Source organism: Gadus morhua, chromosome 21 (assembly GCF_902167405.1).
Source record: "Gadus morhua chromosome 21, gadMor3.0, whole genome shotgun sequence".
Lineage (NCBI taxonomy): Eukaryota > Metazoa > Chordata > Actinopteri > Gadiformes > Gadidae > Gadus > Gadus morhua.
In genome coordinates this window covers 13,099,909-13,117,411 of record NC_044068.1, presented here as the reverse complement: position 1 = coordinate 13,117,411, position 17,503 = coordinate 13,099,909, and the positions used below count along the sequence as shown (strand labels likewise).

General features: G+C 43.9%; 2 protein-coding genes across 3 annotated transcripts in view; one reads left to right on the top strand and one right to left on the bottom strand.

Moving 5' to 3' along the window:
• The first annotated feature begins 4 nt into the window (after nt 1-4).
• On the top strand, nt 5-4,521 carry fsaf1 (40S small subunit processome assembly factor 1). The gene is made up of 8 exons (XM_030345311.1): nt 5-232; nt 347-520; nt 658-767; nt 1,442-1,507; nt 1,670-1,765; nt 2,267-2,353; nt 2,685-2,728; nt 3,091-4,521. The coding sequence occupies exons 1-8, from the start codon at nt 154-156 to the stop codon at nt 3,230-3,232; spliced, it is 798 nt and encodes a 265-aa protein (XP_030201171.1). The 5' UTR covers nt 5-153; the 3' UTR covers nt 3,233-4,521.
• A 1,220-nt stretch (nt 4,522-5,741) lies between these two features.
• Nucleotides 5,742-17,503, bottom strand: part of trim67 (tripartite motif containing 67) — a 33,968-nt gene continuing 22,206 nt past the window's right edge. The window contains exons 5-12 of one of the 2 annotated variants that reach the window (XM_030345303.1): nt 15,688-15,841; nt 14,376-14,489; nt 12,491-12,654; nt 11,603-11,741; nt 8,803-8,927; nt 8,431-8,609; nt 6,998-7,160; nt 5,742-6,516 (exon numbers count right to left, since the gene is read on the bottom strand). In XM_030345303.1, coding sequence (XP_030201163.1) covers nt 6,469-6,516; nt 6,998-7,160; nt 8,431-8,609; nt 8,803-8,927; nt 11,603-11,741; nt 12,491-12,654; nt 14,376-14,489; nt 15,688-15,841 — 1,086 coding nt within the window. In that variant the 3' untranslated portion in view covers nt 5,742-6,468. The remainder of the gene's footprint in view (nt 6,517-6,997; nt 7,161-8,430; nt 8,610-8,802; nt 8,928-11,602; nt 11,742-12,490; nt 12,655-14,375; nt 14,490-15,687; nt 15,842-17,503) is intronic. The other variant, XM_030345304.1, reaches the window with a different exon arrangement.

Genomic DNA, 17,503 nt, shown 5'->3' with positions numbered 1-17,503 from the left:
TTTCACAGTAGACTACGGTGGCCAGCAAGCCCAACACATAGCTGTTCTACACACACACGTGTTTTTTTTTACTATGTTGTCATTCATTACTGAAAGTCACTAGAAAACTAGCAGTATCATTTTTATTTCTCTAATTTATCAATACAGGCCATAATGAGCATGGACAATACGGACACTTCGGAAGACGAACAGTTCTTACTCGATCAAGTGCTAAATAACCTGTATGATTTTGGTAAGCAGTATGTTAGCTTTTGAAGCTAGCATAACATAGAGAACTTAGCATGCCGTTTTTTCGTGTTGGGTGCCTTACGTTGTGCTTAAATATCCGATGCCCTTATTATTGCAGGGGATGGCATGAAGTCAGGAAAAAAGCAGAAGAAGAAACAGCGAAAAAGACCTCTAGAAGCGGAGGAGGAAGAGGCAGTTGTTTCTAAGGAGGTCTGTGGTGATGCCACAGATACGAAAACACAGAATATAGCAGTTAAACACAGCCAGGAAAAAACGAAACACACAGCTACAGGTAAGCAACATTTATTAATGTTTTATTTACATAATGTATAAACAGTCCTTATGCCCTGTGTGGCTATTGATGCTATTGACTTATGATGTGACACATTTTTTTTATGCTTAACTTGTTGTTAATATACATTGCCTTAGTTCACCCAGGTCCACCCAGGAAACAGATGCCAAAGGTTGAAGTGGTGACTTTCGAAGACCCCCTCAAGAAACCAAGGGTTCAACAGAAACCTACCCCCGACATAAAAATTGTAAGACCGATCTGTAATAATGTAGTAATGTTCCTTATGTTAACATCTCACGATACATGTCCATGATATTTTGTGAAATGGTGACTGAAATCACACTCGTCATTTCTACGTTACTCTTTACAAATTACTTCTCACTGTATGTCTTTGCATCCTATCCTGTGCAAGCATATTAGCCAATACAGAACTGTAATAATTTTAAGTATAGATAGCATTGGAGATATTACAAAATGACATTTGAACACTCTGTGTGTGTGTGATCAGGAGCAGCGTCTTTGTTATCATCTACTTCAATAGACCAACTTAACAGAGGTGTTGTGAAAGGTCAAGCTCAGGTGTCCCCGCTATGGGTCTGCTCCATGTATGTACCAGGGCACATGTTCCATGGTCAGTGAGTGGTTATCATCACTAGGTCAGTCTACTACCCCACAGCGGTCTTAAGATTATTTTTATGAGTAAAACCTTTGTTTGTCCTACGATCACAATGTGAAAAGAGACGAAAGACAAGTGACGATGTGGTGTGTCTGTTTTTCATGGAATACTTCCAAATTGCAAACGGACCTCAACATGACTTTTTTTCCAGCTTGTGTTGAAATTAACCTGACATTTATTTTCCTCTGATGTTATGGATGTTTAGCCCTCTTCGTCAAGACTGTAATATATTTTATTTTCTATAGGTCCCCAATGTCAAGGAGAAAGAGGAAAGTAACAAAGATGACCCAGAAGAACTGACGTTTGAAAAGGTGAGAAGCACTTTACATACTTGACCTTAATTGTCAAGAATGTAAGTAAGTATTAAGAAGTGCAATAGCTGGAGCATTGCAGTATTTGCCACCCAAACCTCCTTTCGCTTCTGTTAAATGTTGGATAATAATGTGTGCACATTTTTGTGTTGGTGTGTCCAGGCTCGACTGGAGGTCCATCGCTTTGGCATCAGGGGCTACAAGAAGGAGCAGCAGCGGTCGTTTGAGCAGGAGAGGGCCATCATGCTGGGGGCCAGGGTAAGGAGGAGTTCCCCATTACTCTCCCTCTCTCTCCAAACCTCAATGGCTTGCCTCTTGTTTCTGTAGCAGGGCTTCCACATAATTCCCCACTTCAGTGTGGCCAGATTTAAATTCTTTGCTATATAGTTTTTCTATGCATAATAATTCTATATTTAACTTAAATATCTTAATAATATATATATTTCTATGCCTAACAGAAAGGTCTTTATATACCTAATTATAATATATTTAACAGCAATATCTTAATCATATATATTTCCATGCGTAACAGAAATGTTGTTCACTATCTCCCGATAATATCTCACCACACTCCCAAAGTCTTTAGAACGATCACATCAAGCAAAAATTTTTACAATAATGAATGAAGTATTTATATTACTTGATATATTTTCCTCAAGACAGGAAGTGGACTTGCCGAACAAAGGCTTTACATTCCAAAAAGGAATCCCAATAGTGTGACATTAGTAAGATGAGCCAATGCTTCTCTCTCCATCCCAGCCCCCTAAAAAGCAGTATGTGAACTACAAGGCGCTACAGCAGGAACTCCAAGACAAGAAGAAGGCGGCCCAGGAGGAAGTTCAACCCGTGAGTTTCTTTGGCAGCTCCCTAGGCTAACTAGTTCCAGTAGACATGAGTCAACAATATATTCTATTTTATTTTATAAGTGAGAAAGATGGGGAACCCCGTGTCATTCATGACTCTGAAATCTGACAGATTTCATTGGTGTTTGGCTGAACATACATTGTATGATGTGCAATCACAATGCCTTCACCATCCTCCCCAGATTAGCCCTTAACTCAAGACTTTTTTCACAATCATAGTGTATATTGACTCCCCCCTCCTTCTGAAAATACTTTATTGTCATTGTTTTGCTCCTCAAATGTTTGTGTGTTGACCTGTTTTCTCTTGCTTGTAGGACCAGGGAAAGAAGAAGAAGAAGAAGAAGAATAGCAAACCAGGGTGAGATGGGGGCTTCTGGGTCTCTGTACTGTATTGTTCCCCCCCAGCAGGCATTCTCCACATCTAGGACATCTCATTTGGCAGCAATGTGGGCTGTGAGTAGGGAGACGCACAAAGTGTTGGCATGCCTTTTGCCATGCCAACCGGCTCCAATGCAGCATATATTCATGTCCTGAACAGCGCATGCAGGTTCCCGACCTTGTGGTTTTGATCTGCTTGTTATTACGTAGAGTGAATGTAGCTGTGCAAGGACAAATTGGAGTTATGCCTAGTCCTTTTTTTAAGCCCTCGTGGGTCCTGGTTCCTGCGCCACGTCAACCCTGGATGAATCCTAACCCCGCCTCCATTTTGTTTGGTATCAGGGACAGGGACAAGAAGAAGAAGAAGACGGAGACGCCCTCTGTGTTCGGCTCCAGCGCCGGCTCCGCCTCCATGGGCCGCTTCAAAGGCGGGATGCTGAGGATCAGCTCCAAGGAGATCGAGAAGATCAACGGCCCCAAATGAGAGTATAAGAGCGGGACTAGCAATCCATGGTGGTGGTTGTTGTGGTCATCGACGACCTTGTGTTAAGACAGTGGCAGAAAAACAGCACCAGAGCTCGAACTGCCCAAACGAAGGCCTGAAGAGCACCTGAAGGAAATGTTGTATGCAGACAAAGGATGCTGGAATGATTTAGAGCTCCAACACAGATAGTGGAGTTGCACCACCAACATTGTTCTGTCAGTCATATTTATTTTGTTTTTATAAAACAACCACAAAAAAAAATTGTTTTCATTTACACCGTAGAGTTCTCCGAACAATAGTTAGAATGGCTTTCTTTGTCATTTACAAATTATTTATTTGTACAAAACCTTTTACATCTCGGCAGATGGGTGAGGTGGCCTAGATAGGCTCAAAGGATATTAATGACACTGTAACCAGGAATCGTACTACTGATGATTATAGGATGTGGTATCACTGCATCAAAGGAGAATTCTCTCTTCTGCTCTGCTCCTCATCCACAATTTAGTTATCGGGTCTTGGATACCCTGTTCCAGTTTGTTCACTTAACGTATGCACACTAAAAATGTAATCTATACACCTTTAGGAACACTGGAAAATTATACATAAGTTCACATTTTCATGTGAACTGTGTTCACGTGTATTTTCAGGGTGCGCTACTGGGATGCATTTTTGAGAAAACGTCCCGCTGTAACATTAAATTACAGCTAGCAGCTTTGATTGTTGTTATAAAAAGCATCTGAAGCAGAGAATCCAACGATTGGCAGTGGCACACAGCAAGGGACTTAAGCTGTCAAAGTTAATAGCAGTAGAACTTTGTACTGGCATCATGGTTGAGGGGCATGTTAACAAAACATAATAAAAAATAATAAAAATTATATTTACAGCTAGACACTAAATCAGTCGTTAGTCTTAATAAAACGATTTCCTCCCTGTACAATATGTAACCGTTTTCTCTGGATAGGAATCATTCAAGGTTGGGTTCACATGGGGGAGGGGAGGGGGTTTACAGAGTTAGATTGGGCTATCAGGTTTAAAAAATCGAAGAGTAACAAATAAATACATGTAACAATAAATGATTGCAGACTTCGTGATCCCCCACAAAAGTAATCTGCAACATAGCGTGTAAATGAGATCCTTTTTTAGTTCACAATTTCGGACAGCAGAGGGCGAGCAATGACAGCGTAGGACTTTGTTCTGACGCTCGGAGCAAAGACGTTACATCGCGGTACAGTATTTACAATACAACTTGGGATATTAAATAAACTTGCCTGTGAACTTAAATGCTTAAACCATGCTTTATAACTTTATAACTAGCCATAATCATAAAATCCCATTGCCTGTCTACTAATAAGTTACATTAAACAGGACCATCAACAGCACTATCATGCACACGTGACCCTATTGTACAAATGGGCTGTTTTTACATCAATCTGTTGTACATGATTAACTCTCACGCACACACACACACAAATATTTTTTATAGAGAATATAAATATTTAATGTAAAATAAATGAGATATGACGAAGTTCATAAAAGGCTCATTCTTTATATCTAGTAAGATCAGTAGTTTGATCAGATATATACATAGGAATGTTAAATAAATGTATTATTTTAACTCTAATCACAGTGGTTTGGTTTGAACTTTGAAGCTCATTCCCAATACAGGCTGACATATGCCTTTACTGGTAGGAGAGAAAATAAAGCACAAATGCATACAAAAATAAATAAATAACAATGAAAAGAATGAATTCATACACTATAACTCTTTCTGACATAAAATAGTGAACCAAAAGATGCAAATTAAACAAACAAAATAAATCCTGTTTGGCTTGATTTTTTTTCTATTTCTATGTTTAGCCCTTTTAGGACATTAAGCTCTTGGGAGACAATTAAGCCTCATTTCAGAGCTCTCAGGAAATGGAGTTCAGCTGTAGCTGGCAGTACACAGCAGGCCGCCCCTGCATCCCTGCCAGGGCATTAGGGGCGCGCCAGCGAACCGCCGGAGCCGCCCGCTTTGCTCTCAGATGGCGCAGAACAGACCGTTTTCACAGAGGCGTCGTCGTAAGACAAATACAGGTGGCACTCGTAACACTAATTATAACTGTGCTACCGGTCTGCACAAGGGCAGAAGACATGAGTGGTAGACATAACTAGGGAAGAGAGGTCTATCACCCGTGCCCTAGTTCAAGAAGGGAGTGCAAAACGTGATTAGCGCTATGAGTTGACGCCTGCGTCTGTCCTACGACGACCCCTCTGTGAACAATTGGGCTATTCCTTTCAAGATTCCTATCCGCTCATGTGTGACTATAGTAGTGGATGTGTGAAAAAAGAAGGGTAAAAAACGTAGAGTGTGACGCAGCTTTCCCCAGGTGGCAGGGGGAGTCACAGCTGGCCGGGGCCGTGAGCACAGTGAGTGTGATGTCCCCTCTTGTTTTTGTCCTTTGAGAGAAGCGGAGAGAACAAATCACAGTCCGCATTCTTCACACCTTTATGCCCTGAACGTGTATTGTTGCGTTTAGCTTGTAAACATTTGCAGCGGTGGTGTCTTCTTGTCTCTGTGATTGTACCCAAAATCAACCAATCAACCAAAATAAAAGCACACTTGACGTGAAGATGTGAAAACCCCAAAACGACTTTTAAGAGGAATACCCAGTTTGTTATGTACAGCCGTGTGTGTGTGTGTGTGTGTGTGTGTGTGTGTGTGTGTGTGTGTGTGTGTGTGTGTGTGTGTGTGTGTGTGTGTGTGTGTGTGTGTGTGTGTGTGTGTGTGTGTGTGTGTGTGTGTGTGTGGACATTATCCTTTGTGGATTTGGTCAGAGGGTATGTGTTTTGTAAGAGGGCTTGGATGCACTTCAGAGGGCTGGGATGCCCCCTCACCAACCCCCACCCCAACCGGTTCAGACAAAGCAGGTCCAGACGATGGTTTCATATTCAAATGAATTCACTTGCACTGCATGACTTTCACTTCCATTGTTTCCCCCCCCCATCCAACTCCTATCCTAAAGCAGCATCCATCATGCTATAACAGCCTCCAAAAACCCGGGCACCTTGAGAGGGCCTGGTGGAGAGAGGTAACAGTGTTAATCCCCCAAAATGACATCATTGGAATGGGTCCATCAAAATGAATGAATGGAGCAAGTCTCTCCGGAGGCCCTTGTTGGTCCCCATCCAGAGGGGGCTCCCTCTCCCTCTGTAGCCTGGGATAACCCCCCCTCCTCTCAACTCCCATCCTGCCCTTACTGCTTGATGGTCTTTGGCACCTCCAGGCCGGTCAGGATGGTGACCTGCAGTGGACAAACAGCCTCCGGGGTGAGATCGGTCATGGCATATAGTGCTGGAAAGGCAAACGGGTTTGCATTCGTAAACCGCCAGGAGTATTCACATTCCAGTCGCTCACTGGAGCTTTGAGGCGGCGTTGGCTAGGTACCGCATAGAGACCCATACGGCAGCCAGAGACGCAACATGAAAAAACAACAACTCTATTGATGTTTAAGGCAATGTCCATTCAATCGTTCATTATCAAAAGCGACTGACAAGTAAGGCTGGGAACGCTCATCGCGTAGGCTATAATCAAAGTATAGCTACAAATAGGGTAGAGCTAAAAATAGTACAGTGAGTACAGTGGAGGACACAGTAATACAAAATTCAAGGCCAACATTGTTTGCATGATTCAATATTTGAACGACAATGACAATGAACAACAATTCAAGTTGCTTGAATGTTTTGTCATACGCGACGCGAACGGACGAGAGTGCGGCGGCTGACCTGGACGTTTCTGTTGAGGCTGACGGCGGGCATGAAGACCCCCTCGAGGCTCTCGAAGGCGGTGGGACCGTGCTGCTCCTTGTTGATGAAGAACGTCAGCGTGCGCTGGGTCAGGTCCAGAAGGATGCCCACCGTCGCCCCCTTAGAGATGCCCCCCTCGGCCCTGCAGGCACACACACACACACACACACACACACACACACACACACACACACACACAGACACACACACACACACACACACACAGTTACCGTTATTGCATAGCATTTACACAAAGCAAATGATCTGCTCCCCAGGAAACACACTGACAAACATCAACACCTTCAGGGGATGTCTTATGGAAGAATCTGCAGCGAGGGTTATGAATGATCATATCATAATGTCATCGCTAGCTCGGAAAATTACTAAAGGAGATTACACTCGCTGATCGACAAAAAATGGGCCAACAGAAATTAAATGAATGAAAAGTCCTAGCTATGATACTTTTCAGCTTCAGGTTTCTTTTCATAGAAACCCGAAACGGAACTGTTCCAAAGCTACAATATGAATGTAAGCTTTTATCATCAACTTCCTTTGACTTTATCTTATGTCCCTGAACATCCTTATTTTCCTTTTGTTCTAAAAGGGCTACTGGGATAAAATGTTCTTTTGTACTAAAGGAGCAAACTACGAAAAGGAGCAAATGCAATCCCCTTGTATGTCTTGTATGTCAAGCGTAGAGCCCTTTTTACATTATGAAGCGCGGTTGAAGAACTTTGAAACACCATGACAGCTACGTTTTCTTTCAAACTAAATGAGAGCAAGTGGCACATGACGGAATGAATGGCATTGAATCATGAATATTTATATGCTGGTGGCTATAGTTCTTCATATCTCTATATATTCCTCATAGAGACGTGAGGAATATAAATGAGTAGAGACGAGCTGAATAAAAAAACATGCCTTCTCCCCAAACACGACATGGCGAATGTTCCCAGCCTTTCAATGATAAGAAAGGGAGACTAAAAATAAATAGTGAAAAGTGAGCTACATTAATAAAGTCTCTCTCGTTCTGTTCCCAAAACCGGAAAGCCTTGTTAGTGCGGCCATACATATGTGTGTGTGTGTGTGTGTGTGTGTGTGTGTGTGTGTGTGTGTGTGTGTGTGTGTGTGTGTGTGTGTGTGTGTGTGTGTGTGTGTGTGTGTGTGTGTGTGTGTGTGTAAAAAGCATAGTGACGTACACGCCATGCTGTTCTTCTCTGGCACAGGCAAACCTGTTGCTTGGCGAACTAGAGAAATTTTACACTCCAAACGAGACGGTGTGAAGCAGGCCGAGTGTACCTCTAAGTGTGTGAGTGTGTGTGCGTCTGGTCTTTAGAAAATCCTCAGAACGATCAGTGCCGATGAACACACTCATCCCACTCATCACACTGAAGGCGTGGGGCAGCACTGACCTGTTGGTGTGAGAGTTGTTGTGCATGAACCAGGAGCGGTTGTTGTCCACGTACATGGCCCAGGCCTTGTCATCCTTCCCCAGCATGGTGTCCTTCAGGGTGTTGATGCGAGCCACGCCAAACGCCGGGTCCGGGTGGTTGTCATAGCGATCGATGCACACTTCCCAGTAGTGGACGCCCTTTATTGAGTTTGAAGGTGGGGGAGGGAAAGGGAGTAAAGGCAAGCAGGATTCATTTATATCAAAGTTTTGTGATTTGGTGACGGTGTATGGTGAACAATATGCCGGCCACACTATGTACATCAAACACACACACACACACACACACACACACACACACACACACACACACACACACACACTGGTGGCCTACCTTGGAGAAGGCAGCAGTCCCCAGCACCACGCGGTCGTCGTAGCTGTTACAGCTCACCGTCAGGTTCTCATTGGTCAGGACGATGTCCCGGTGTGCAGAGGTGGGGTCAAAGGTGAACCAAGCCACTGCAAGAAAGACACAACAGACTGTAGGTTCATTTTATGCTATAAGTGGTCTATGCACAGAATCGCACGACGAAGAACAGATACAAGCTGGCGATTGTTTTTTTTGTCCCCATTGTTTACTTCACTTAACCTATTCATTACTCCGTTTTGTCAGGACAATGATAGAGAATTATAATATAATGATCATTTATTTTTGTTTTATTCCCAAATTGTACCGTGGTACTTAAACGTGCTTTACAAATAAAATGAATTATTAAAATCGGTTAAACCTGTTGTAGTGATAACCATTACCCAAATTGGATGCTGTCTCTACAGTTTGTGTGGTGTTGCTCTACGGTTTACTGATGCTGAACTACTCCTTCATGACCATATTGGACACACGTGTTCTAATCAGACGCTGCTCCTCATGCATTTCATCCATTGGCAGAATCTAGAGTGAACCAGTCTGCCAGTCAGGCTGTAAATAATGTGTAACCAGCTGGAGGTCAGCCCCCCTGCACCTTTCCCAGCACGCACACACACATACACACACACACACACTCACGCACTAACACACTCACGCACACACACACTCACACACATACACACACACACACGCACACATGCATGCACATGCATACACACAGGCGCACACACAGGTGCGAACACACACAGAAACACAGACACACACACACACACATACAGACACGCATGCACACATACACACACACATGCACGAACGTATTCAGGCATGCACACACACACACAAACACACCCACACACACACACACACACACACACACACACACACACACACACACACACACACACACACACACATACACTCACACACACACACAAACACACATATACAGGCATAATTAATTGCATGGAGAAGGAAGTGCTTCATCAGCTAACTGCAGCCAGAGCACAGGAGGCAACCCATAAATTACACGTGAAGGATCTTGTGCTTCATTTGGGCTTCCAAACACGCACACATAGACACACACACACACACACACACACACACACACACACACACACACACACACACACACACACACACACACACACACACACACACACACACACACACACACACAACTACACAGACACACAGGAAACAAAGTTTATTTTGAACAGTAGCAATTTCTCTCCCGAGGATTGGCTCTGATTAGATTATGTACTTTTAGGTTGTTTTACCTTCTAAAGGCATGCAGCCTTCAAGCCATTAAATGGTTGTTTAAAAACCATCAGTATCAGTTATAAGATATTTACGGTTGTTAAATACACTGCGCTAATTGGTTGAAAGGTAAAAGGAAAGCGGAAGCTCACACATTCTTACTGTAACATATACCGTGGTATACTATAATATACCCCGTGTGTGGATGAAACACGCAAGTACTTGGCCAGCATCCAAGCCCACTATGGGCTACACATAAAATTCACCCTTCACACACACAGATATTCTGCTCCAGGGTCCTTCAGAGTTTGTGCAGTGCCTGTGAGCTCGCTGCACAATGCCAAGTCAGTTACTGTGTGTAAGAGCTCCACACAGTGACCTTGAAGATGAAGACGCAAGAGTTTAGAGGGGAAAAGGAAGAGTTCAATGAAGAAAAGGACGGAAGGAATACATTGATGAATGGAAGGAAGGTTAGAAGGAATGAAACTAAAATAAAAAAAGAGGCGGCACAGAACGGAACAAATAAATAAAATATAACAAAATGGATATTCAGTTATCAGTCTGAAAACAGACAGCACTGCTGGTTTTTCTGGGGCTGGCAGGGAGCAAGTCGTGCATCTGTGTGTGTGTGTGTGTGTGTGTGTGTGTGTGTGTGTGTGTGTGTGTGTGTGTGTGTGTGTGTGTGTGTGTGTGTGTGTGTGTGTGTGTGTGTGTGTGTGTGTGTGTGTGTGTGTGCAGGGGGTAGGCATTGGAGTAATTCCTCTGTTGTCTCAGAGCTTCCCTCAAATAATGTCCCCCATTTTACCCCCTTCTTCCCTTCTGCTCTTTCTTTTCCTTTGTCTCTTCCCTCTTCAATGCTTCCTTCTCAGACAAGCCCGGGGCCCGTTCCAAGCAGCAGGTGAGGAAATCTTAAACTCTGAATAAACCCTGTATAAAGTGTTTCCCTGTACTATCTGGATTTTTGATCTCAGAAGAGCTTTAAAGAAAAAGAAACAACTGAAAAAACGATTTCATGACACGCTTCAAAAGCCATCATCTATCGCACCCTGAAATGCGCCTGCAACTGCTATCTAGCTTTCGCCAGACAATTTGTATTTTACTTGGTGGTAAATAAATAAAACACATAGGCCTATACAAGTACTAATGCTGAGCCCGATCAAAACTTGGCTCTTCAGCACGCGGGATGGCCCGCCCTCCAGTACTGCTGCTTGTGGCTCTCTTTTTATGAACTGCTCATTCAAATTGTCAAATGTGCAGTGTCAAGTGTGCAATGTCAATAAGCCTGGTAATGCGTTTAGACCAGATGAGTTGAGGTCCATAACAGAACACACAAAGCACTTACCCATCCCTTCATGACTATTGTCAATTACAACTAATCGCATGATGAATGCACTCTGATGGTGCATTCATCTCTCTCTCTCTCTCTCTCTCTCTCTCTCTCTCTCTCTCTCTCTCTCTCTCTCTCTCTCTCTCTCTCTCTCTCTCTCTCTCCCTCTCTCTCTCTCTCTCTCACCATCGGAGGTCTTCAGCACCACCGTCTTGCTGTATGCTCCCACTCCGATGCCATTGTAGGCCTTCACCCGGGCGTTGTAGGAGCTGTTGAAGTGCAGGCCGTCCACAGTGCACACAGTCTCCTTACCCACGTACACTTCCTGTGAGGCGCACACACAGACACACACACACACACACACACACACACACACACACACGCCCAAAATACACACACGGACATCAAAGATATTGGCTCATATTGGCAGGTCAAGCGCACACAATTGAAGATGAATATGTGATGCGTACAAATGCGTGCACAGTCGCACTACCCGCATTACACGTGAACATTAAACACACATGTATTATTAATAGAGACTAAGAATGGAAATTACTCTCGTGCTTACACTGTCTTTAAACAAACACACATAATATATATACATACATATATGTATATATATCCACCAAATACAACCTCACAGACAGACAGAAGACCATGAGGCCATCATGTGACTCTAGAAGCAGATGGATTATAAATAATAAAAAGGCAGACTGCTACATTCAGTCAGCAGAACAGAGATAACTTTTCTGTGTGTGGCATTATCGCGTGTAAGATTAAATACTTTAAAGCCCCTGGTTTGTGTGCATGAAAAACATCCTTGCTTGCATGCTTGCACCGACAAACAGTGATTCAAATGCACACACGCATTTTTCATTTTGGTTCAGCAAATAAATACATCACATTTGTGTGTGTGTGTGTGTGTGTGTGTGTGCTTATGTGTGTGTGCGTGCGTGTGTGTGTGTGTGTGTGTGTGTGTGTGTGTGTGTGTGTGTGTGTGTGTGTGTGTGTGTGTGTGTGTGTGTGTGCGTGCGTGCGTGCGTGTGTGTGTGTGTGCATGCGCATGCAGCTGACCCTGTATTGTCCGCCGTTGCCGTCGTCCAGCTCGAGCACGTAGCCCTCAATGGGGCTGCCCGTGGGCGCAGTGACCCTCCAGGCCAGCGTGGCGCTGTTGTTCCTGGTGCAGCACTTCTCAAGCTGCAGCAGAGGGGCCGCTGGCACTGACGGAGAGGAGTCCACTGTTGGGTGGAGGGGATTGACAGACGGATGGATGATAAATGTGAAGATGGACGGATAGAGATTAAGGGACGAAGACGGATTGGATGATGGATTGTTGGATGGGTTGATGGGTGGGTGGCAAAGGGGATGAGAGGATCGAAAGTAAAGGAAGAAGAAGTGTTTAGGGAATTGAACGATGCCAAAGAATTGCAAGAGTCCCCAGTTTTGAATCAGGGGAGGTGGGGGGAATAGAGAGATAGAGGGGGAGCAATTCAAGGGAATAGCCGGGAGAATCAGATCCCATAAGACACAGAATGCACAGCAGGGGACGGATAGATGGTTGGGAGAGGGAGAGAGAGAGAAAGAGAAAGAGAGAGAGAGAGATCAGAGAGAAACCTGGTTGTTTAAAAAATGGTTCTCAAGGAAGATAAAGTAAAAAGGTGAACCCAATCTGCATGAAGTCTTAGCATACATTGTGTGATCTACCACAGGTGTCAAGGCGGTTGTGAGTGTGTGTGTGTGCGTGTGTGTGTGTGTGTGTGTGCAAAGCATAATGTTGTCCAACATTTTCCTTGGATGGTAGTAAAAGATGTGTGAAGTCAATGTTATACTGAAGAAAAATACGCTATTGTGTGAAGAAAGAAATCCACCATGGTGAAACTATTTCAACAGCCAAACATAGCGTTTATATTAAAACAGATGTGCAAATAACTTCATGTAGAACACAAGTAAGGACATATTTCTACTTGAAAATGGATGTTGCTATTGGTGGTTGTAGAGGAATATGTATTCAACCACGTCACACTAAATTCACACACAGTGGGAACAAACATGTGATGCAGTGCAGTTCCTGATGTCAAACGTTATGTGCCATACTTCAGACCTCGAAATCACTGATCTCCCACGGGGAGGGGGGGGGGGGGGGGGGGGGGGGGGGGGGGGTACACAACACTTAGGAAGGCAGCAGTCACGAAGGGTTCAGGGGTGAGCAGCAGAGAAGAAAGAGTTGTGCCGGTTGTGTGATTGTGTGATTAGTATTGATACACCTATCCATGTCCTTGGATCAGTAAATATCTGATTCCCAAATAACTATGGGGCAGTGTGAATCTTGAGATTAATGTTACGAAAAGTGTTGTATGCAGTTTTATTTGCAGTCAGGAATTCAGCCAAAAATGTGTAACACAGTAAGTGATATAAGCTAGGATAGGACATCAGATGACCAGACGACACGCAGTCTCGATCCACTATCCATGCCATCGTTCAACCAAGCTTCTCTGAAGCGGTCTCAGCGTTTTCTACCAGAAGTTTCTACGAAAACATATATTGACCATTGAGAACAAAATATGAAAGTAGGTGGCTGAAATTCAAGATAGAACGTTTTTGAAGTTGCAATGTCAATGAGGAGAATTTGGAGATTAATGTAGGATTTGGAATGGATGTCGCACGACAATATAATGCATTGCCGGGCGCCCAAGATTGTCCAAAACACATCTCTACCATACAACCACTCAACTAACCTCTTCGAAGACAGACACAGAGGGTTAAAAAATACAAATTTTCCCGTTGCCCGACATTTGGATGGAAACGGGGAATCAAACAGGGAACCGGAAGGCAGTGGGACACAGGGTGCATAGGGTGCATGTGGGGACTGGCAGTTTGGGGTCCGAGGGGTACAACGTGAGGAGAATTGAAGGGTTTGTTGTGAACGGTAGCAGAAGCAGTAGTAGTTTCTCTGAAATACCTCCAGGGCTCACCCCCTCTGCCTCTGATTGGGCTTCACACCCCGCTGGGAGCGTGTGATTGGATAAGGAAGTCTCCTGCCCATCTGGAAAGATGATCTCGGATAGGGAGGGCTCTGTGTTTTATTATTGTTACATGGAAGTTTAATCGCATTCAAATGGACTGGAAAAAAGTTGTGGTGTTTACCACATTACATGGATACATTTTTCGTGTTGTTTTTCATAAGGATATTGAGAATTGCCTGCTTCCCTATGGAACACTTTATGGGACTTTACGAGTAAATTGTAATATATGTATATATTCTTTAAAGGTTAGCATCATCATATATATTTTCAAGGTTTGTTATATTATTTCAACTACTTGCCAAACTACTTAATTCAATTCTCCACAACCACCAGAAGTACAGACTCTGCTTTGTTATATTTTTCATTGATAGCAACAAGCATGTGAATGAGCGACCTTTAATATATAAATGATTGCTTCATGCAGGAAAGCATGTTAACCGATTGAGCGAGTGAAATGAATTTGTACCTGTAGAGTAGAAAATAAATCTACATTTACTGCCTCAGTGGTATGTGTAAACAGTACAAGAATACAATGCAAAAAAATGCTATGCATGTATATTGAGTGCACATTGACGAATGATAATTTTTTCAACTTTGCGTTTGGGTTGCGCTTGTTATGTAAGGTAGACCAATGTATAAAATAAGTGTTACAAGGCTACATTTGAAATGAAAATTCATTACAAAGTGGTTAAGAAGGGTCGTTTGTTTTGTGAGTCTGTTCGTTTTTCATTATCGAACATGTCAGAAAGAATCATGTAGCCAGAGGATGTGCTGCTGCCCTCAGCAACATTAATATCCACCCACAGGAATAAACCAGAGATGTACGACCACACGCAACAGCACATATTGCATACGCTTCAAATCTTATGGAGAAATATTTGTACATGTGTGTGTGTGTGTGTGTGTGTGTGTGTGTGTGTGTGTGTGTGTGTGTGTGTGTGTGTGTGTGTGTGTGTGTGTGTGTGTGTGTGTGTGTGTGTGTGTGTGTGACTGTGTGTGATAGTGCGTCTGTGTGTATGATAGTGTGTGTGTCTGTGTGTGTGTGTGCGTGAGTGTGTGTGTGCATGACAGTGTGTCTGTGTATGTGTGATAGTGTGTGTGTATGATAGTTTGTCTGTGTGTGTGTGTGTGTGTGTGTGTGTGTGTGTGTGTGTGTGTGTGTGTGTGTGTGTGTGTGTGTGTGTGTGTGTGTGTGTGTGTGTGATAGTGTGTGTGTGTATGATAGTGTGTCTGTGTGTGTGTACTGACCTTTGTTCTGGCAGAAGTCCAGCTGCAGGATGGTCTGCAGCAGGGCGTCAGTGCTGAGGGTCAGATCAAACTCGGGGCCCACCTTGGGCTCCAGGGCCCCCTTCACCCACTGGTCCTGGGACGAGCTCACACGCTTCACCAGGGCATCGGATATCTGAAAACACACACACACACACACGCACACCCACACACACACACACACACACACACACACACACACACACACACACACACACACACACACGCACGCACGCACGCGCGCGCACGCGCGCGCACACACACACACACACACACACACACACATGCACACACACAGACACACGCGCATGCACATAAACATAACACACGCACACATTATGCACACTCGTCACACCCACACACACACACACACACACACACACACACACACACACACACACACACACACACACACACACACACACACACAGACACACACAAAAATAAGAAATTTAAATAGGAAGAACAAAGAAATGCAATCAAATTGTCGGGGAACACGAACACATATACATACACACACACGCACACACACACACACACACACACAACTATTTGTAGTCAATTACGTATAACACACCCTGGCCCCCAGCAGAAGCCCTGAGCAGCTGCATCCACTATGTGTTTAGTTGGGGGAGGGCGGAGCCACGCTGGCTGTCCCCCATGCAGGGGGAGGAGGAGAGCCCCATGTCTCTCACTAGGGAGTGCTCCATTACCCAGGATTCATTGCGTTTGACAGGTGAAACGAGAAGTGCATTAGCGCAGTTTAAATATTAAATGGATAGGAATTAGGGGGAAGAAAAAAATAAATGCATACATCGTAATCCCAAAACCAGGTGTGTGTGTCTGGAGGGTGAGTAGACACTGAATGAAAATTTGAACTATATTTGCTTGTCATCCTTTGACAAGGACTAAGAGACAGAGATCCTGGACAACACACCAATGTTCAGCACTGCTAAAGGCAACCATAGAACATACGGTTGTAATGCATAATATATACGACGCGTGTAAACAAAGATGTACAAACCATGTAAGAGACAACATGCTAATTTTGGTTGCCTTATACATTTTCCGTTCCAAAACCACTCCCTGCTGGGGAGTTTTTACATTTAGGGCATTTAGCAGGCGCTTTTATCCAAAGCGACTTACAATGAGTGCTTTTGTCAGAAGGAAGAGAAACAACAATATATCTCTGTCGGTACAGTAAAGATGTTCATAGAAACAAGCGCCAAGCACTTACAATTGCTAGGTTAACCCATTCCCATTCCATTAGCTAGTGGTCGTTTCCACTGAAATATTCTTCTTTGTCCTCGCACACGTCCCACTTCACTAGCCGGAGAATCTAACGACGAGCAGTTCACTTGTGGACTTAATTAAAAACAGCACTCCTTCACACAGGAAAGAGCTTTAACATCTGGCCCTCAATCATTTCTGGAAATTGAGGAAGATAGGAACTTTTTGAAGTTACTCGACCAAAATGGTGACAGTGTTTGGACAGAGTTAGGGAGTCTTTTTCTTTTCGGTGTGTGTGTGTGTGTGTGTGTGTGTGTGTGTGTGTGTGTGTGTGTGTATGTGTGTGTGTGTGTGTGTGTGTGTGTGTGTGTGTGTGTGTGGTGTGTGTGTGTGTGTGTGTGTGTGTGTGTGTCCCTGTGTGATAGTGTGTTTGTGTGCGTGCGTGTGTGTGTGTGTGTGCATGCATCCCGCAGGAATTGCTTTGATCTCCGCTGTTTCATCTCTCACTCCCTCTATTCCTCTATGTGAGTCGTGCTATCTCCCCCTCTCTCTCCCTCACTCATAATTT